Source organism: Equus caballus, chromosome 23 (assembly GCF_041296265.1).
Source record: "Equus caballus isolate H_3958 breed thoroughbred chromosome 23, TB-T2T, whole genome shotgun sequence".
Classification (NCBI taxonomy): domain Eukaryota; kingdom Metazoa; phylum Chordata; class Mammalia; order Perissodactyla; family Equidae; genus Equus; species Equus caballus.
The window spans coordinates 48,323,965-48,347,107 of NC_091706.1; the positions used below are offsets into that span (position 1 = coordinate 48,323,965).

Genomic DNA, 23,143 nt, shown 5'->3' on the forward strand with positions numbered 1-23,143 from the left:
CACAAAGTAGGAAGATCACCTCATCCCTGGTCTGACGAGGTGGGTCTCAGAAATGGAGAGACGGTCAAGGATAACAGCTACTCATTTACCAAATACTTGTTAAATTTCACAAAATGTTTTCTTTTATGCTTTGACTTTTATTTTCTATTATTTTACTGTTTTATATCTCGAGATAGCCATTTTAAGACTGCATGGAAATAGCTGTATTAAAATTTCTTGCACCTTGGGAGGAACAATGGTTTTAACAGAAACAGCAGTGCTCCCATTATATTATGCATTAAGTAATCCGTATATATATATTACATAACATCTGCTTCACATTTTGTAGTTTTACAACATGCTTTCAAATAAACTCTTTCATAGGCTAAAGACACAAATCACACAATAATTTTTTTACTTACACTGAATTGTCTGAAAAGATATCCTTAGATTATTTTAGCGACTAAGTTCTACTGAAAATATAGGATCCATCTATGTATCTAAACAACAAAATTGTACATACTGAGACAATGAGAATGATCTACCAAAATATATATGCTTTAAATTGCTGATCATGGAATTAATTTTCTTGTAGTAACTACACAGAATTCTTTTTTTTTTTTTTTTTTTTTTTAAAGATTTTATTTTTTCCTTTTTCTCCCCAAAGCCCCCCGGTACATAGTTGTGTATTCTTCGTTGTGGGTTCCTCTAGTTGTGGCATGTGGGACGCTGCCTCAGCGTGGTCTGACGAGCAGTGCCATGTCCGTGCCCAGGATTCGAACCGACGAAACACTGGGCCGCCTGCAGCGGAGCGCGCGAACTTAACCACTCGGCCACGGGGCCAGCCCCTACACAGAATTCTTTTAATCAAAACAAATAATACATTGTTGGTATAATTTCTTTTAAATTGGGGTCAAATTTTTTTAATGGCAAAGAACCTTTTAAATAATGTGGGATTTGACACAGAACCTTATACATATACACACTTTTTTTTATAACTACATAAAAGTAAAGTCAAGCTACCCATGCAGAAAATTTTAACTGCCAAGATAAACAGAAACCCCAAGTTTATAACTGTATTGCCTAGAGGGGAGACCAAAATTATGCCTAAGCCTCTAAAAATACTAATTCATCAGAGCTACATGGAGCTTCAACATTTTTCCTAGTTATAACATTCTGCTTACAGGTCATAAAAATTACTCCTAGCTGGCTTGAATACTTTCACTCTGGACAATAAAAATAAATAACACAGAAATTACATACATAAATCCCCAAATACCTCTTCAGTTTTAAGCAATTCCAGATTAGGTTTATTAGTGGCTATTAAGTCTTCAGACTATTTATTAAACGTGTATGATACATGATACTGCACTACACATTATTCATAAATGTACCTAACTCAAATTTCCCTCCACCTTTGAGGAGTTCTACCCACGACGTTCTACAAACACGATGGCACAAAAGGGAGAGAGAGGGAAGAAGGGGAGCCAGGGAGAACCAGAGACAGATTAATTCTTAAACATGAGCAATGGAGAAGTTTGACACATTTCAAGAGGCAAAGCTCCCACGTATCCGCTTTGGGGGAGTTTTATTAGTCATTCTAGGTTGCTACTTTTATCAAGAGATGAAAGAACGTATCAAAAAACAAGGTAGATAAAAGATGGAGAAGGTTAACAAAAGGCAGTGAAGTTCACTGCATCCCTTAAGAATCTGACAGCTCATTCACACACACTTCAGAAGAAAAGTGAGTTGGCCCACAGCTGAGAAATGGCAAGGGAGAAACCAACAATCCTGGATAGTGTTTACGATGCCCAAATAATCGGACGTTACCTAATTATGTATGTATTGGGGTTGATTAACACAACAAGATATAATCATCATTTTAAAAAATACATATTTCAAAAGATCCCTGAATGCACTGCCCCTTTGAGTAACGACAGCAATTACCATTGTGCCCTACACTTGGTAAACTCTCAGTAAATGATGGCTGGATTTTTAATTCACTGCAAATCCTTGCAGTCTACTTTGAGGAGCCATCTCTATTTTCCAATTAGCACATTAATTCAACAAACTCATTAATTTGACAAATATGTACTGACACCCACTCTGTGCCAAGCATGATGCTTGGGTACAGGGTACACTGTGATGAGCTGAACAGACCAGTCCCATCCTCATGGATCTTAGAGACCAAAGAAGAGATGGTCAAAAAACAAGTAACAATTAACTACCAAGGAAGAAATGGAGGGAGAGAAACCAACAGGATGACAAGATAGAGAAACGGGGCGGGTGCAACCTATTTAGATGGGGTTATTAAGAAAGGTGGGAGGACATACCAGCTGAGAGCTGAGATGACCAGGAAGAAGCTCTGGGAGAAGGGGAGGAAGTCGCCGTAGTCAGAGACACCAGCTCAAACCTAGGGCAGCAAAGGGCTTGCTCCATCCAAAAGCTGAAAGAGGCTTGTGGCCAGAGGGCAGGCAATGAGGGTGAGAATTGTCCTGACCAGGTAGAAGCAGTAAGTCAGGGCCTGACCACCTCAAGCCTTGTGGACTGAGGTGGACCAGGGTCTTCATCTCAGAGACATGCAAACTCATGGACAGATTTTAAGCAAAGGAGTGATGTCATCCAATTTAATTTCAAGAAGGATCACTCTGTCCTGATTCAAACAAACATGGTGCTAATAAAATAAGTTATGAGATAACTGGGGAAATCTGAGCACTGACAGGACAGTTGATAAATGCTGTTCATTTTCTTAGGTGTGGTACCAGTCTTGTGAAGTTTTTTAAAAAAGACCTATCTTTTATATTTGTGTACTAAAATACAGACAAAATGACATCATACCTCTGTATCAGGTTAATTTCCTGACCTTGACGTATGAATGGCAATGAGGTAAGAGCACGTCTTTGATTTTAGGAAGCATGTACTGAAATATTCAGAGGTAGAAATAGATTATAATGTCTAGAATATGATTCGAAATAGCCCAGAGATGGAGTATAGAAGAAATAAGATTGGCCTTGAGTTGACAACTGTTGAAGATGGGTGACAAGTATATAAGAGTTCAGTTTACTATCCTCTCTACTTTTTGTATGTGCTTGAAATTTTTCATATAGAAATTTTAGAATAAGGTGACTTTGGCTGCTGTGTGGAGGAGGAGTAGGGCGCCACTGAGAAGGTGGAAGGAGAGCGAGCAAAGGAAGCAAGAAAGTACATTAGGAGGCTCTTAAAGTCATCCAGGAAAATCCAAGAGTAACTTGAGCTAATGTAACAGAGAGAGAGAAAAGTGAAAAGACGGGGAATCAACTTTGGAGGTAGTAATCGTCAGACTTGGTAACATGAAAATTAAAGGACAGGGAAAGAATTAAAGATATCTCCCAAGCATCTGGCTTCAGCAAGTGCCTGAAGACGTTTATAGAGATGGAGAAGACAGGGAGAGGAAAAGCTTTCAGATGGATGCGCCAGGTGGCTGTCAAGAGTTCAATTTGGGACATATAAACGAAGGTGTTTGTGAAACATCCAAGCAGGTGGTCAAACAAGCAATGATTGGACCTATTTCCCAACACGATTATCAAAACAGTCCCAGACAGAGCAGCGCAGAGCAGTAGCCAGGTCCAGAAGGTCACTGATGCAGGAGGTGAGAAAGTCAGTACTGTGAGCAGGGTCCTACTAAGTTTCAGACACAACCTGGGCACTGCTGCCAGGGTTGAACGACAGTCAGAGAGGCTCCTGAGCCTGCAGAAAGGGCAACCACAATGGCAAAGGCCTTGCTCATAGAGGTCCACGGGTCATTCATTTTGCCACCAACACCACCAAGTCTTTCACCTCCACCGGGCCTCCTTGGGAAGATGAGACAATTGGACCAAAGGATTGCTAAGGGGCTTGCCTTTGAGTTAGGACATCCCGTCGCTCCCTGGAGTGAAAGAGAACATTTACAGAACACATATACCTTAAGTTAAAATGTGCATACACACTCCTGCCCCCAATAGCCCTATATAAAGAACATCTTGTTTTGGAAGGTCCCAATACAATAGCCGACCATCAAAGGAGACCTAATAATAAGAAAGAAAATACACAGAAAAGCAATTCCATACAAGGAAAAGACACTTAGGGATGTTACTCACTGGGCTTTTTAGAGAACTTTTATTTCCATTTACTCTATTTCATTGACTCTATGACACAGGATTTTTCACCATGTAGCATCTCTGACACGAGGATGTATCCTAGAATTGACAGCAACTTCGGCCCAGATCAAAGTTCAATTCTTGGGGAGGGGATCTGCATGTGCTTCTGCCAGTCACCTGAGGGCACCACCAACCTGATCCAATCACCTGCTTCAAGTTGTTTGGGTCACACTGGTAACTAATATTCAGACCACAAAACGCGTGAATCAAATTCCTAGGGTGTAGAAAAGTTAAAACACAGGCTTCCTGTAAGACCCAGCAATTCCACTCCTATGTGTGTATGCCAGAGAAGTGCAAACATATGTCCACACACAGATTCGTCCACAATTGTTCATAGCAGCATTATTGACAACAGCCAAAGACTGGAAACAACCTGAATGTCCATCAACTGAGGAATGGATAAACAAAATGTGGTCCAGCCATATACTTGATTATTCAGCCACAAAAAAGAATGAAGTGCTCGTACATGCTACAACATGGATGAACCTCAAAAACCAGACACAGGGCCAGCCCAGTGGCACAGCAGTTAGGTGCGCACGTTCCACTTCAGAGGCCCGGGGTTCGCTGGTTTGGATCCTGGGTGCAGACATGGCACCACCTGACAAGCCATGCTGTGGTAGGCGTCCCACGTAGAAAGTAGAGGAAGATGGGCATGGAAGTTAGCTCAAGGCCAGCCTTCCTCAGCAAAAAGAGGAGGATTGGCAGAAGTTAGCTCAGGGCTAATATTCTTCAAAAAAAAAAAACCAGACACAAAAGAACACATGTGGTATGATTCTATTTTTATGAAACGTCTATAGAGACAAATCTAGAGAAAGAAATTAGATTAGTGGTAGCCTAGGGGTAGGAGTGGGAATGGGGAGTGACTATAAAGGACACAGGTTGTCTATTTCAGGTGATAAAAACGTTTTAAAATTAGACTGTAGTGATGGTTGTATAATTCTGTAAATATATTAAACTTCGATAAATTATAAACTTAAAACAGGGGTTTTATGGGATATAAATTAATAATGCAATAGAGCTATTTAAAAACATTCTCAGGGCAGAGAATCTCATGAGAGGTTTTTTTTTTCCCTCCCTACCTAGTACCAAGATTGAAATACACAGGTTTCCTTACTGTAACTTCCAGCATGACAGTTTTATTTTTCCCTTTCCTTACAAAAGGTCTCTCACAAATTTGTCCATCGTGTGTTTTCCTTCCTGAGCCATATTTAAGGTAATGATGTCAATGGCATCTTAGAGCCAATAAAATAATTAAGTGCCAACCTGGTTAAGAAAAATCGGAGAGGGAGGGGGTCCCTGAGAGACCTGAGCAACATTTATCTTACCTAGACAGGAAGGCTTGGGCCAAAAGAAAGATCAGAGAAAAACGAAAATAAATCCAACTCTGCCTGTAGTTACCACTTATAATTTAACCACTATGAAGAAAAATATTAACTAGATGTTTTTCAACTATCATTCACCCTAAATAACTTTCAAACAAACCAAACTATTGCATCATAATTAATTGATTTAACCTGATGGGGGTGGGGGTGAGGGGAAACGGCCTTAGAAGCCTTCTCTCAATCTACAATTTATGGTTCAAAAGAGAAGGTGTGAAGAAGGAAAAAGCCCATGAGAAATGCTGTGCTACAAAATATTTTTATTTCTATTATAAGCTTCTTATCTCTCGGCTAAAAATATCTGCCTCTTTCAACTTCTAGAGGTAAGGACAAACTCACCACAGTTCTTGCACATAAACACATGCATCCCCACTGCATTCACACTGCCTCAGGACTCGATTAAACAGAGATGAATTTCTAGGTAAGGATAAATTCAAAGTTTTATTAAGGGTATGGAGTATAAGAGATCACTGCTGAGAACATACTAAGCCTGCATCTGTTGTAACAGTCTTTGAACATAAAGTTGCTACTTCTCCTCTAACTTCTCTAAACCACCATAAAAAGAAAATCTTGATTAACTGGTATCTGACCAGGCTCCCCAGTCCATCAGATGTTTGCCCCACTGCCCTCTGTGGTTTTCATGAGAAAGAGGTTAACCAAAAGCACAACCAAGTCACAATGTTTCCGAGTGGTTAGTCCACTCTCTCCAGTCAACAGAGGCCAGGAATCCTGGGGGACCCAACTTCACTTGTGTCCACAGGCGGCCCAGATAACCCTGGTGTCCCTCAAAACCCAAAACCAATGGCAGCCACTCCTATCTCCCAACCAGAAGATAGCTCTCTGTGGAACCTCCGAAATATTTTACTTATCGGTTTTTTTGTGTTTGTTTTTTGCTGAGAAAGATTCGCCCTGAGCTGACATCTGTGCCAATCTTCCTCTATTTTGTATGTGGGTTGCCACCACAGCATGGCCACTGATGAGCAGCATAGGTCCACGCCCAGGAACTGAACCCAGGCCGTCAAAGCGTGGCACACCAAACTTAAGCAGTAAGTCACAGGGCCGGCCCCACATTTTGTTTATTCTTTGTGTGTCATATCACAGTTCATTGATGAACAGACTTTACACCCATCACTGTATTGTCAGACATGGTAGCTGTGCACAAACACTGGGAAAGAGGACACCCAGGCATCAGGGCACCAAGAATCACACGCCAGCACGGAATTGTTAAACCAGGAAGCAAGAGAGTACGGCAGAACTAATCTTCTGGCAAGTTTCTACAGATCAGGAGGTAGGTCTAAGTTTTAGTCCCTCCCTAAGAGGTCACCTCCTATGTCAAGCAGGTCAGAAAGTTTATAAACAATTTTAACTTTCAAAAAGGAGACATTCAGGGGCTGGCCCCGTGGCCGAGTGGTTAAGTTCGCGCACTCCGCTGCAGGCGGCCCAGTGTTTCGTCGGTTCGAATCCTGGGCGCGGACATGGCACTGCTCATCAGACCACGCTGAGGCAGCGTCCCACATACCACAACTAGAAGAACCCACAAAGAGAAATATACAACTATGTACTGGGGGGCTTTGGGGAGAAAAAGGAAAAAATAAAATCTTAAAAAAAAAAAAAAAAAAGGAGACATTCAATGTGCCACGAACTGTTAAAAAAAAAAAATCTCTAATTTTCCCTCCATTTCTAAATGTTGGAGATGTTTCATGATCTACCAGTTTGCAAACCTAGCAACTACCCAAAATAGTTAAAATAACACAGTTGTTACCACAGGAAGTAGGAAAATCCATGTCTGCGGTGGTAAATCCCTTAAGCAGAAAAGGAGAGTAGGAAACAGTTTTCTTTTGGGGAAACGATTTAAGGTCTTCCTCATCATTAGCTTGCATCTTTTCATTAGAGATTCACAGGAAAATATTCAGGGGAAAATTTAATCATCGGGCTGGCAAGAGGACCATATCCTGCCACAGAGATGTTGGAGCGCTGTTATCTGTGCTGGAAACACAACCCCAAAATATGTGGTTGAATCAGCGTAAGGAAAAAGAGCTCCCCCGAGTTAGCAGCTAATGGATCACAAAGGGAATGCTATGGCATCACAAATTTAAGAGGAAACAAGAGGAAAACATTGACAAACCCTGAAATTAGGACAAACTAAAAGTTCACATAAAAAACAACTGAAGCATTTTTTAACACATATTTGTAATCAGAGGGAAAACATACACACTTTTTTAAAAGAAAAGTACTGAACAGCAGATTATTTCTGCAATATTTTTAATTTCAAATGGGTCAGTAATGCAGGAGACATAAGTAAATGAACATCACACTCTACGTCGGGGAAACGAAGGGAACCATCTGAATGAGCCTTCTTTGTGAATGAAGGACAGCCTGCTAACTTTCAAAACGCTACTTGAAAACATTTTTAGTCACTTTCAAATTTTCTTAACATATGTGACACAAACGTCCACCTGCTTAAATGGAATATATCAGATATAATGTGACCTTTTCCAGTGTCTCAGAGCAGGTTTATCAACATGATTTTCTCAAGGCAGACTGACAGCAGGTGGGGGGAACAGTACTGAGGACCTACTATGTGCTGTACTCCTATTATCACATTTAAATTAAATTTCATTTTATCTTCCCAATAAATCTGTGACAGGATGAAGAAACTGAGACTCAGAGAAACTGGTCCCAGGCCTCCCAGCCACTAATTGGCGCCTGGGACTGGAGCTGAAGTCCAGCTGTCAAGTCCAGGGATGCGTCTCTCCAGGAAGGCACATCTCGTTGTGTGCGCCTAAGCAGAGGACAACCACGCTGCTGTGCTTTCGGGTTTGATGACCGCAGGGCATATTTCCATCCCTTTTTCGCTGCCATTTTTTGCCACTATCAACAAACTGGCTTCTAAAACCATGCCCTCACCGTACCTCCCAGAACCCTGGCAAAACTATGCCAAATAGCAAAGTTTATTAGAATCAAGTCAGAATTAACTGTAAATAGACTCTGGATGGAGACCTCCATGGCCAAGAAAGGGCAAGATTTTTATACTCTAATATGGACTTTGGCCACCTTTTCTGGCTTTGGGTTCTATTTGAAATAGGTGAGTTTTTCTAGGACGTGAAGTGTTACTATCATGTGCTCCTGTAACCAAGGTGAAGGAGCGTGTACCGGGGACATTTCAGCAACATTAAAAAGGAAACACAAAAATGTGTATGAGACAGTCTTAGGTGCCACAGGAAATAATGCACATCAGAAACCTAAAAGAACATCCCACAACTAGAAGGACCTGCAACTAAGATATACAACTGTGTACGGGGGGGTTTGGGGAGATAAAGCAGGAAAAAAAAAAAACAGAAACCTAAAAGAGTAAGATAAATTCTAGAATAGGTACACCTTTGGATTTGTTAAACTGAGCAGGACAGGAAGTTAAAATTGGAAGATGAAAGAAAATGCTGGCAACAGCAGATAAATACAGCTGAAGAGAGGCTGAATGAGGCAATGAAGGAAAAAGAAAATGCTAGACAATTAGAAAGTGAGGTAGTGCTGAAGAACGATTGTCTTCAGGATGGAAAAACTGTAACACGGTTGATAACAGAAGAAAAGAAACCAAGACACACGGACCTCCAGAATTTCACATTTTAAAGGTTCCCCAAGGGTTTCTCATAGTCACAAATCAAAACATCTCCATCACAGGGGTCATTTGTAGATGCTGTTCTGAGAACCAGTCACTCTAACATGGGAATGTCTAAAACAGCTGAGCAAACAGTAGTTTTTGTGCAAATACACACATATAGATCAAAGGAACAAACCAGAAAGCCCAGAAACAGAATGCTATTATTTTAACGAATTTATTATTTGATAAAGGAGGCATCAGACATAAATTTTCTTTCCTTCACAGACTTATTAGCTAATGGTGTTGGAATAGTGGGCTAGCAAATCCATGAGCTAGGGATCTAAATTAACTTCAGTTAAGTTCAAGGGTGTGTGTGTATGTGTGTGTGTGTGTGTTTTAGTTCAACTGTGTCCTTACTGATTTTTTTTTTTAAAGATTGGCACCTGAGCTAACATCTGTTGCCAATCTTTTTTCCTTCTCCTTCTCCCCAAAGCCCCCCAGTACATAGCTGTATATTCAAGTTGTAGGTCCTTCTGGTTGGGCTATGTGGGACGCCGCCTCTGCAGGGCCTGATGAGCAGTGCCATGTCCACGCCCAGGATCCAAACCGACAAATCCCTGGGGTGCCAAAGCAGAGCATGCAAACTTAACCACCTGGCCACAGGGCCAGCCCCCTTACTGATTTGCTACCTGCTGAATCTGTCCATTTCTGAGAGGTGGGTTGAACTCACCAACTATGAGAGTGGATTCATCTATTTCTCCTCACAGTTCTATCAGCTTTTGCCTCACGTGGTTTGATGCTCTGTTGTCAGATGCATACACATTAAGAATTGCTGTGTCTTCTTGGAGAAATGATCCTTCTCTCCTTATGTAGTGCCCTTCTTTATCTCTGATGACTTTCCTTACTTTGAAGTCTGCTCTGTCTGAAATTAATATAGCTACTCTTGCTTTCTTTTGCTTCGTGTCAGCATGGTGTACTTTTCTCCAGCTCTTTACTTTTAACCTATAGGTGTCTTTATATTTAAAGCAGGTTCTTGTAGACAACATACAGTTGGGTCATGTTTTTTGATCCATTCTGACAATCTCTGTCTTTTAAATGGCACATTTAGACCACTGACACTCAAAGTGATTACTGATATGGTTGGATTAATATCTACCATATTCATTACTGTTTCATTACCGATTTCTATCTGTTGCCCTTGTTCTTTGCTCCAGTTTTTGTCTTCCACTCTTTTCCTGCCTTTAGCGCAAGAACAGATGGGTAATGTAAGCAGAAAAATGGAAATCATAAGAAAGAATGAGCATTTTATGATCCCATCTTCTGTTCTTTCTTAGCATATCAGTTATATTCCTTTTTTTTACTTTTTTTAATGGTTGCCCTAGAGTTTGCAATGTACATTTACAACTAATCCAAGTTCACTTGCAAATATACTATACCACTTTACAGGGTGTGAGTACCTTAAAATAACAAAATAATTCTAATTGCTTCCTCCTGTCCTTTGTCTCATTGCTGTCATTCATTTCACTTATATAGAAGCATGCATAAGCACATATACACACAAGATGCATACATGATGAAATACATTGTTGGTATTATTATTTTGAACAAACTGTTATTTGTTATATCAATGAAGAATAAGAAAAATCATGAGGCCAGCCTGGTGGCGCAGCAGTTAAGTGCACATGTTCCGCTTCAGCTGCCCAGGGTTCACCGGTTCGGATCCTGGGTGCGGACATGGCACCACTTGGCAAGCCATGCTGTGGCAGGCATCCCACATATAAAGTGGAGGAAGATGAGCATGGATGTTAGCTCAGGGCCAGTTTTCCTCAGCAAAAAGAGGAGGATTGGCAGTCGATGTTAGCTCAGGGCTAATCTTCCTCAAAAAAAAAGAAGAAAGAAAAATCAAAGTTTTTATTTTACTTTCACTTACTTCTTCTTTGATGCTCTTCCTTTCTTTAGGTAGATCTGAGTTTCTAACCTATATTATTTGCCTTTTCCCTAAAGAACTTTTAATATTTCTCTCAAGGCAGGTCTACTGGCAACAAATCCCCTCAGTTTTTGTTTTCTAAGAAAAAATCTTCCTTTCTCCTTTACTTTTGAAGGATAATTTCACAGAGTACAGAATTCTAGGTTGGTGGGTTATTCTCTCCACTCTTTTGCTTGCACGGTGTCTGAGCAGAACTTGAGAGAATTCTTACCTTTGCTCCTCTATAGGTAAGGTGTTTTTCTCCTCTGGCTTCTTTCAGGATTTTTTCTTTATCTCTGATTTTCTACAGTTTGAAGATGATATGCCTAGGTGTCAGGGGGGTTTTGGCATTTATCATGCGTGGTATTCTCTGAGCTTCCTGAATCTGTGGTTTGGTGGCTGACATTAATTGGGGAAATTCTCAGTCATTACTAGTTCAATATTTCTTCCGTTCCTTTCTCTCTTCTTTCTGGTGTTCCCCCTGTGTAGTTGTCCCACAGGCCTTGGATGTTCTGTTCTTTTTTTTTCAGTCTTTGTTCTCTTTGCTTTTCCGTTTTTGAGGATTCTATTGATATATCCTCTGGCTCAGAGATTCCTTCCTCAGCCATGTTCAGTCTACTAATAAGCCCATGAAAGACAGTGTTTTTTATCCCTGGCATTTCTTTATGGTTCTTTCTTATGATTTCCATCTTTCTGCTTACACTGCCCATCTGTTCTTGCACACTGTCAATTTTATGCATTAGAGTCCTTGGCATATTAATCATAGTTATTTTAAAGCCCCAGTCTGATCATTCCAACATCCCTGCCATGTCTTGTTTTGATGCTTGCTCTGTCTCTCCAAATTGTGTGTTTTGCCTTTTGGTATGCCTTGTAATTTTTCTTGATAGCCAGACATGACATAGAGGATAAAAGGAACTGTGGTAAACAGCCTGTAGTAATGTGGTGCCGAGGTGTGGGGGAGGGGAAGCATTGTATGGTCCTCTGATTCGGTCTCAGTCTTTAGTGAGCCTGTGCCTCTGGACGGAGAACTTCACAACTTCTTCTCAGTTTTTTTCTCCCCGCTTAGGAGGATGGCTAGAGTGGGCTGGAGTTGGGTATTTCCCTTCCCCAGGTGAGTTAGGCTCTGATAATAACCCAGCAAGTTAGGCAGTGGTTAACTAGTTTCCCCTGACGGCGGGCCTTGTTAAGAACAGAGCACTCTGGTATATTTCAAAATGGTCCCTTTTCCTCTTCCCTGCCAGAAGCTCAAGGGAATCTTTCTCTGATATTTACCGTGGGAATCTGCTAGAGCTCCTAGAGATAAATTTCACAATCCTGGGGGAGAGGGTCCTCCCTACGACTGAGTTTCTAACTCTCCGAGTTGTTCACACTGAGCCGCCAGCAATTCACTGCTGGTTCCCACGGTGGCTTCCACTCCTCGTCTCCCTGCTCTGCTAGGTCATGACTCCCTGTATCTACGTCTCCAATATTGCGGGCAGCGTTTTGCCCTCCCCTTCCTTATGGATCCAAAATGAGTTATGGATTTTTTTTCAGTTTCAGTTTGTTCGGCTCTTTCCTTGTTGTTAGGACCGAGTGGTGACTTCCAAGCTCCTCACATGTGAAACCGGAAACCGGAAGTCAAGTTCAGGGTTGGTTGGTTTGTCGACCTATGATTTGATTGTTAAAAACGACTAGATGTTAGAAATCGCTGACAGTGCCTTTCAGACCCAAAGGTAAAGCCACTGCCAGTCTAACGCAGCCAGTGACATCTCAGAGAAACACAAGGGATGATGTGTGCCGCCCACTGGTCACCTCAATTATGTCAGTCTGACCTGTTTCCATCTGTGAGACCTGAACCCCTTTCTGGTGTGTCTGCTGCTCCAGCTTCCCACTGGGAACAGCAGCGCCTCCACTGCTGAACTCCAGTTACCAGCCCCACAGCCTGATCCTCTTCCTCCTCATGGACTGCAGTCTCCCATTACAGCCCAAGTTCACTGCTTGACAGCAAGAGTGGAATAGCAGGAGCAGGGCTGGAAAATCCTGAGATTTCTGGATGGCGGATAACACACTCACCAGGGAAGTGCCTTTTTTTTTTAATCACACGAACAGATTACCTTCTAAAGAGTACAGGATGAAAAGAGAAGGGGAAAAAAGAGTAACTTCACAGTGGAGAAACCTGACCTCAAGCCAGGGGACCAAGTTTAACATCAACAGTAGTAAGCCACGTGGATAACATGTACCTTTCATATAACGTGATGAGAATGATGCTTTATATCTCTGATCTTCCCTCCCAAAAACACGTGACCTCAGTCTAACCATGAGAAAAAAAACAGACAAATCCCAACTAAGGGACAATCCACAAAATAACTGACCAGTACTGCTCAAAACTGTCAACATCATAAAAACAAGGAAAGTCTCAGAAACGGTCACAACCAAGAGGAGCCTTAGGAGACATGATGACTAAGGGTGATGTGGGGGCCTGAATGAGATCCTGGGACAGAAGAAGGACGTTAGGTAAAAACTAAAGAAATCTGAATAAAATAGGAACTTTAGTTAATAATAAGGATTCTGTAGATTATTCCATAACAGATTATTAATTATGACAAATGTACCATGCTAAGATGAGAAATTAACAATAGGGAAAACTGGTGTGGGGTACACAAGAAGTCTCTCTACTATCTTCACAACAATTCTGCAAATCTGAAACTGTTCCAAAATAAAAAGGTTATTTTTTTTTAATCCTAATCACAATTAAGTTTTTTTTAAAAAAAAATAAACATTCAACAACATGAACATTAAAACTTTCGGACAATATAAAATTTGTAACTCTAACATAAAGAAAAATAGCAATTAGGGGGAAATATCTGTAGCAAATATGACAAAAGATTAAATTGTGTTTCTATTTTAACTCTCATAAGCATGTAAGAGAAACATTAAGAAAAAAGCTAAACAAGCAAAAGAAGACTAGAACTCATACAAAAGGAAATGCAATGTACTAAACAATGATAATAAAGAAAATTTTTAAAAACTAAAACAATTAGGTATTATTTAAGTAGCAAAACTGTTTCAAGTAATACCCAGTGAAGGTGATGCTACATCATGAACCACTTCACTGATACGGTATCGGCAGCCAAATGAACTGATAAAATTCTTTTGGGTGACACGGACTAAACTGTGTCCCCCCCAAATTCACATGTTAAAGCTGTAACCCCCAGTGTGATGGTATCTGGAGATTAGGCCTTTGGGAGATAATTAGGTTTAGATGAAATCCTGAGAGTGGGACCCTCATGATGGGATCAGTGCCTTTATAAGACACCGGAGAGCTTGCTCTCTCCCTGTCTGCCTGCCATGTGAAGACACAAGGAGAAAGCAGCCGTCTGCAAGCCAGGAAGAGAGCTCTCACCAGAACCTGACCCTGCTGGCACCCTGAGTTCAGACTTCCAGCCTCCAGAGCTGTAGGAAAATAAATTTCAGTTGTTTAAGCCCCCCAGTGTACGGTATTTTGCTATGGTGGCCAGAGCTGACTAATACAGAAAGGCGACTTTGAGATGTATCATATAAAGAGCGATAAAAATATTCATCCCTTTTAGGGCTGGCCCTGTGACCTAGTAGTTAAGTTTGGCGCACTCAGCTTTGGTGGCCCAGTTTCAGTTCCCAGGCAATGACCTACACCACTCTTCAGCGGCCATGCTGCGGTGGCAACCCACATACAAAAAAGAGCAAGATTGACACAGTTGTTAGGTAGGGAGAATCTTCCTCAGCAAAAAAATAATAATTCATCCCTTTTAATCAAGTAATCCTTTTCTGTGAAGTTAACATTTGGAGATAAAAAATAGGACGAAACTATACACGTGAAAATATTCATTACTTATTTTTAAGTTTTTAAATCAGTAACAACCTAAGTATCTAACAATGAAGAAATGATAAACAAGTTGTGGTGTTCCACTTGATCTAACATGATGTCATTTAGAATCATTATGAAAACTATGTAGGCTTATAAAAAATGCTTACAACAAAGTTAAGCACAAACCAAAAGCAAAAATCTACAATATGAGGCTAACTATGTAAATACATAAGGACAAGCTGTAAAAGGGTTAGCAATAAACACATAAATTTAACTTGATGGAAAAAAAATTTTTTTAGTTTAATGACTGTTACAAGAAATAACACTTAAAAATATATTTGATAGTAACTTTACATAGATCCTTTCTTAAGCATAATCACATCCGAACTCTTAACTTACAGAGAAGTGACTTTCTCTGACAGAAGTCACTACTCTGAAAAAAATGAAATGAAATATTTACATTTTATATAAGAGAATTATCAATTTTTCTTTACTACAAACTTTTTTTTATTATGTTACTACTTACATAGAGATGGTTTCCAAGGCATCTTCAAAGATGTCCTGGAGGGGAACAAAAAATACAATGAGTTTCTCAAGAACCAAGAACTCTAAAGGTAAAAGAGAAAATGAGTGTGTGTGTGTGTGCCGGGGCAGAGGGGCCAGGATTTTGGTAGGATGCACTAGGATCATTCCTCTTAACACTCACTAATGGAATGCCTTTCAAAGAAACCAACCTTAATGAATTTAAGTGAGGTTTCATTTAATTTTTTAATAATTAAGACTAGTAAAGTATTCAGCTAGCGATCAGACCGGGCTAATCTGAAGAGAGCGTGACTTCTTTAATGGAGTTATCCTTCATTCCCCAGTCTCATTCATCCCAGATATAGGATAAAACAAGCAAATAACGGGACTTGCCCAATTTAGTCTTCTCTTTCTCCACAGCTAGCCAAGTTAGTATCCTCTGGGTCCTTACTTCACATCCACTTCACTACGCTCCTACTAGTCTTCCTGCCACCATCCTTTTAATCTGTACCACACAGAACAGCCTTTTCATTCACGCCACTGGCCTGTTGAAAAGCTACAACAGGAGAAACACCCCCCAACACACACACACACTCATATGCACTCATAAATCCACACTCGCACCCCACACTTATACACAGACACACACTCACAATGTCACATATAAACTTACAGTCTTACACACACTCACTTACAAACTCACACATACACAAAGCTCCCTCATAGCTATAAAAGTCAAATATAAGCTCCTCATCCAGGTATTTGGGACCCCCCCATAACCTAGTTGAACCTTCAAAGCATCCTCTCTCTCCATCCCTACCACCATCACCACCGCCCAAGAACAAGGACCTCACTCACCGGTCTCCCTGCTCCCATGCTTGACACCCTCCATTCAGTTCTTCCCACAACAGCTATGGCTATTCTTTTCTTTTCTTTCTCTTCTTTTAATAAGCTCACACCACTCCACTGCTCTAGACCTCTCCAAGAGCTTTCTATTGCACTCAGAATAAACCCAAACTCCTTCCCATGATCCACAGAGCCCTAAATGGCCCCGCCATTCTCTGACCGCCTCTCCGCCCAGAGACCCCCATGCTCACTTCACTTCAGCCCCAGGTCTGCCTTTCTGTTCCCTGAACAAGCCAAACTCACCCCACACCTCTCTGCATTGTTCTCTCTTTCCTAGAATATCTTTGCTCAAGTCTTCCATGGCTGACACATTCTCAGCCTCTCCTTTTCAGCTCAGAAAGCCACCTCCTCAGAGACTGTCTCTCATGAATAACCCTAGTTAACTACTAAGAATAGCAGCTTACATGTAGCTTCTCATCATCTGATTTATTTCATTCACAATATTTATCATAACCTCTAATCATCTTGTTTGTTTACTTGGCTACAATCTGTCTCCATCAGGGCAGGTTCTTATTTACCATGTTTACAGAAAAATCACCAGGGCTTGGCACACAGTTGTTGCTCAATAAATACACGTTGCCTAACGAATGGATGAATGAATGGAGCTTGGACTTCAAAGCTCTGACCATATCGCCTCATTTAGAGCTATGACACAGAAATGAGGAAAGAGGGTTACAGAACTTTTCCCTTGCATGACCATTAATATTGCACAATGTTTATACTGCACTCTGCATTACGAAAGGAAAGGAAAAAAAAACATGTAAATACTAAAAAGAAGAAACAAATCTATAAGTAGTGACAGAACTGAGTTTAGAATTTGGGATCCCCAACTTGTTGAACTACAGTAATCCCACACTCTGTAAGGGAGGTAGAGTGGAGGGCAATTCCATCTTATCCTCACTCTCCAGAGATTAGTGACTGGAGCAAAATCAGAAGCTCAGAAACCAGCTGATGGAAGAGAAATGAGCTAGTCCGGAAGCACAAGAACCTAAGCCAAAAGTAGAAAGATGCTTCTCTGGCCCCTGTGAACATTCTTAACTAGAAAAAGACTCCCTTCTCTAAAGCAAAAGTCTGAAGAGGCCCTTGGTACCACAGATTTTGTCATTTGGAATCACAGCTCAGTGTCCCACATGCCAGGTTATCACGCGAGGGGTTGGTTTGGAAAAGGGGAGAGAATCTGCTCTCCAGGAACCCAAATTTGGCTGTGATAACCAGTTGCCTGTGCCAGACACCAGCTCTCAGTCCCTCTGGCATCACTGTGACCCCACCTGGGCTGACCTTTCCCAAGTAAGGGGGAATGTAGAGAGCACACTCCTGGAGGCTTCTGTGCACATGGCCCCCTCCTCACAAACCTCAAAGAGCAGGGCACAGAGCAGACACTGAAATACTCACCGGGCCGGATTCCCACTTAAAAGGAGACAAGGCTTTTACAAGCAAGAAACACTCCTATCCCGGAGGGGAGATCCAAGATGGCGCCGTGAGTAGTCCTCTTTGTCTCTCGCCCTTCGAGTCTACAATTATTTGGACACTTATCGCTTGACAAAGGATATCCAGACAGCATCTCAGGACGTCTGAGACACCCACGCGACTATACATCGGAAGGCGAACGGACTTTCCTCTGGGAGGATGTGGAAATAGGTGAAAACTCTCCGACCCCGACGGGCAGCCTAGTACCCGCAAGCGGCTTTCTTCCAATGGACGCCCCCAGAGGATCCACACACATCTAGGGCAAGAGCGAGAACACAACAGAGGAGCGACGGTGGAAACAGGTGACCAGAACCCTACCTAAACCCCCCGCAATTACTCCTAAACGCAGAGGGAAACTTTGGAGTTGCACACCTGAGCCCGCGGGGAGAGTCTCTCCCCGCCATTGGCGGGGAGACCCAGCCTGGTGCTCGGGGCGCCCGGAGGGTCCCAGAGAGAGTCACGGAGGGTACGGAGGTCTCCCAGCTGCCGTTGCCCGCCCCGTGGGACTAGGGATTGCTGGAGATCTCGGAGAGGACCGGGGCTGGGGGAACGTTCAAAGGCCGGTCCTGTGACCCGGAGGGGAAGCGCCGGAGTTCCGCCAGGCAGCAGACAAAACTCTCTGTCTGCCATTAGCAGAGGGGCCACGCCCAGCATTCAGGGCTCCCGGCAGAGGCCCGGAGAGAAGCCCAGAGGGCGGGGCGACCCCCAGCTGCCGTTGCCCGCCCCGTGAGACTAGGGATTGCCAGAGATCTCGGAGAGGACTGCAGCTGGAGAGAGTTCCAGAGACCCAGCTTAGTAGCCTAGGGGGAAACCCTACAGGCTCACAGCAGCCTTAGGGAAAGCCTCTGCACAGCACCAGTAGAAGGCACCCAGCCGCCAGCCACAAGGCTGGAAGACCCCAGGGCAAAAGCAGCATAGCTAGGTGTACTAACCACAGACTGTAGAAGATGCCAATAGCTCTCCTGCGACCCACAGAGGACAAGTGAGATTCGGTGGGTGCCGACAGCAACGGAGTGACAAATATAAGTGATCCCACCCCTGGCCGCTGGAAAAGCCCATAACACCGTTGCAGACCCCAAGGAGAGAGCGCATCTAGGTGGGCTGCAACAGTAGGCACCTGCAGCCTGAAGCCCCCTGTGACGGCCCCCATGGCAGAGGAGGGAATCCAAAGGGCCACTGTGGCTATGAAGAGGGGCCCAGGCCCAGTTAGCAACTACGGACAGGGTTCCTGGTTGGTGAAGTATAAACAGCTGCTCCCCCCACCGCAGCAGCTGAAACAAGTGAAAGGAGCAACTAAACTCTATCTCCATGCGGAGGCACAAATCAACAACATCAAGCAATATGAAAAAATACATTAAATCTCCAGAACAGAAAGAAAGTAACAAATACACAGAAAACAATCCCAAAGAAAATGAGATATATAACCTAAATGATGATGACTTCAAAACAGCCATCATTAAGATTCTCAATGAGTTAAGAGAGAATTCTGAACGACAACTCAACGAGTTCAGGAGCTATGTCACAAAAGAGTTTGATACGATAAAGAAGAACCAAACAGAAATACTGGAAATGAAGAACACAATAGAGGAGATTAAGAAAAATCTAGATGCTATGAACAGTAGGGCCGATAATATGGAGGAAAGAATTAGCAATTTGGAAGATGGCAATATAGAATTGTTGCAGGCAGAGGAGGAGAGAGAAGCAAGACTTAAAAGAAATGAAGAAACTCTCTGAGAATTATCAGACACAATTAGGAGATGCAACGTAAGGATTATAGGTATACCAGAGGGAGAAGAGAAGGAGAAAGGGGCAGAAAACCTATTCAAAGAAATAATGGCTGAGAACTTCCCAAATCTGGTGAGGGAGATGGATCTTCAGGTGACAGAAGCCAATAGATCTCCAAACTTTATCAATGCAAGAAGACCAACTCCACGGCATATAGTAGTGAAGCTAGCAAAAGTCAACGACAAGGAGAAAATATTAAGGACAGCCAGGCTAAAGAAACTAACCTACAAAGGAACCCCCATCAGGCTATCAGCAGATTTCTCAGCAGAAACTTTACAGGCTAGAAGAGAGTGGAATGATATATTCAAAAATCTGAAGGACAAAAATCTACAGCCGAGAATTCTCTACCCAGCGAAAATATCCTTCAAATACGATGGAGAAATAAAAACTTTCCCAGATAAACAAAAATTAAGGGAGTTCATTGCCACAAAACCTCCTCTGCAGGAAATCCTCAGGAAAACCCTCATTCCTGAAAAATCCAAAAAAGGAAAGGGGCTACAAAACCAAGAGCAGAGGAGATAAGTAGAAGGACAACAACAGAGAGTAGCAGCTCTACATCAGAACAGATTAAACCATGGGACGAGAAACAAAGGAAACTGGAGAAAACCGGAAAACAAGACACAAAATGGTAGTGGTAGGCCCCCACGTCTCAATAATCACTCTAAATGTAAACGGATTGAACTCCCCAATCAAAAGACACAGAGTGGCAGGATGGATCAAAGAACAAGATCCAACAATATGCTGCCTCCAGGAAACACACCTCAGCCCCAAAGACAAACACAGACTCAGAGTGAAGGGATGGAGAACAATACTCCAAGCTAATAATGAACAAAAGAAAGCAGGTGTCGCTATACTAATATCAGACAAGGTAGATTTCAAAGCAAAACAGATAAAGAAAGATAAAGAGGGACAGTATATAATGATAAAAGGGACTCTCCACCAAGAAGACATAACACTTATAAATATATACGCACCCAACACAGGAGCACCAAAATTTGTAAAGCAACTCTTAATAGAACTAAAAGAAGACATCAACAACAATACAATAATAGTAGGGGACCTCAACACACCATTAACACCAATGGACAGAACATCCAGACAGAAAATCAACAAGGAAATAATAGAATTAAATGAAAAATTAGACCAGATGGACTTAATAGATATATATAGAACACTTCATCCAAAAACAGCAGGTTACACATTCTTCTCAAGTGCACATGGAACATTCTCTAGGATTGACCATATTTTGGGAACCAAAGCAAACATCAATAAATACAAGAGAGTTGAAATAATATCAAGCATCTTTTCTGATCATAACGCTATTAAACTAGAAATCAACTACAAGAAAAAAGCAGAGAAAGGTGCAAAAATGTGGAGACTAAACAACACGCTTCTCAACAAACAATGGATCATTGAAGAAATTAAAGAAGAAATCAAATATTATCTGGAGACAAATGAAAATGAGAACACGACATACCAAATCATTTGGGATGCAGCAAAAGCAGTCCTAAGAGGGAAATTCATCGCAATACAGGCTCACCTCACTAAACAAGAAAAAGCTCACGTAAGCAACCTCAAACGACACCTAACAGAACTAGAAAAAGAAGAACAAACAAAGCCCAGAGTCAGTAGAAGGAGGGAAATAATAAAAATAAGAGCAGAAATAAACGATATTGAAACAAAAAAGACAATAGAAAGGATCAATGAAACAAAGAGTTGGTTCTTCGAAAGAATTAACAAAATTGACAAACCCCTAGCCAGACTCACCAAGAAAAGAAGAGAGAAATCGCAAATTAACAAAATCAGGAATGACAGAGGAGAAATCACAACAGATACCAATGAAATACAAGAGATCATAAGAGAATACTATGAAAAACTATATGCCAACAAATTGAACAACCTGGAAGAAATGGACAAATTCCTAGACTCCTACAATCTCCCCAAACTGAATCAGGAAGAAATGGAGAATCTGAATAGACCAATCACAAGTAAGGAAATAGAAACGGTAATCAAAAACCTCCCCAAAAACAAGAGTCCAGGACCAGATGGCTTCTCTGGAGAATTCTACCAAAGATTCAAAGAAGACTTAATACCTATTCTCCTCAAACTGTTCCAGAAAATTGAGAAAGATGGAGAACTCCCTAACACATTCTATGAAGCCAACATCACTCTGATCCCCAAACCTGACAAGGACAACACAAAGAAGGAGAACTACAGGCCGATATCACTGATGAACATAGATGCAAAAATCCTCAACAAAATTTTGGCAAACCGATTACAGCAATACATCAAAAAGATTATACACCATGATCAAGTGGGATTTATACCAGGGACGCAGGGATGGTTCAACATCCGCAAGTCAATCAACGTGATACACTACATCAACAAAATGAAAAACAAAAACCACATGATCATCTCAATAGATGCAGAGAAAGCATTCGACAAGATCCAACACCCATTTATGATAAAAACCCTCAGTAAAATGGGTATAGAAGGAAAGTACCTCAACATAATAAAGGCCATATATGATAGACCCACAGCCAACATAATACTCAATGGACAAAAGCTGAAAGCCATCCCTCTGAGGACAGGAACAAGACAAGGGTGCCCACTTTCACCACTCCTATTCAACATAGTACTGGAGGTGCTGGCCAGAGCAATTCGGCAGGAAAAAGAAATAAAAGGAATCCAAATAGGGAACGAAGAAGTAAAACTCTCGTTGTTTGGAGACGACATGATCTTATACATAGAAAACCCCAAAGAATCCACAGAAAAACTATTAGAAATAATCAACAACTACAGCAAAGTAGCAGGGTATAAAATTAACGTGCATAAATCAGTAGCATTTCTATACACTAACAATAAACTAACAGAAAAAGAACTCAAGAACTCTATCCCATTCACAATCGCAACGAAAAGAATAAAATACCTTGGGATAAACTTAACCAAGGAAGTGAAGGATCTATACAATGAAAACTACAAGACTTTCCTGAAAGAAATAGGCGATGACATAAAGAGATGGAAAAACATTCCTTGCACATGGATTGGAAGAATAAACATAGTTAAAATGTCCATACTACCTAAAGCAATATACAGATTCAATGCTATCCCAATCAGAATCCCAAGAACATTCTTCACAGAAATTGAACAAACAATCCCAAAATTCATATGGGGGAACAAAAGACCGCGAATTGCTAAAGCAATCCTGAGCAAGAAAAACAAAGCCGGCGGAATCACAATCCCCGATTTCAAAACATACTACAAAGCTACAGTGATCAAAACAGCATGGTACTGGTACAAAAACAGGTCCACAGATCAATGGAACAGAATTGAAAGCCCAGAGATAAAACCACACATCTATGGACAGCTAATCTTCGATAAAGGAGCAGAGGGCCTACAATGGAGAAAAGAAAGTCTCTTCAACAAATGGTGCTGGGAAAACTGGACAGCCACATGCAAAAGATTGAAAATTGACCATTCTTTTTCACCACACACCAAAATAAACTCAAAATGGATCAAAGACCTAAAGATTAGGCCTGAGAC

At 41.5% G+C, this 23,143-nt stretch overlaps 1 protein-coding gene across 15 annotated transcripts in view; it reads right to left on the reverse strand.

Moving 5' to 3' along the window:
* TTC39B (tetratricopeptide repeat domain 39B) overlaps window positions 1-23,143 on the reverse strand; it is a 149,983-nt gene that overhangs the window by 98,483 nt on the left and 28,357 nt on the right. For 13 of the 15 annotated variants that reach the window (XM_070248698.1, XM_070248699.1, XM_070248695.1 and 10 more), the window contains one exon: window positions 15,447-15,481. The exons of the other annotated variants lie outside the window; for them this stretch is intronic. In XM_070248698.1, the coding sequence (XP_070104799.1) occupies window positions 15,447-15,481 (35 nt within the window). The remainder of the gene's footprint in view (window positions 1-15,446; window positions 15,482-23,143) is intronic. 15 annotated transcript variants of the gene reach the window in all.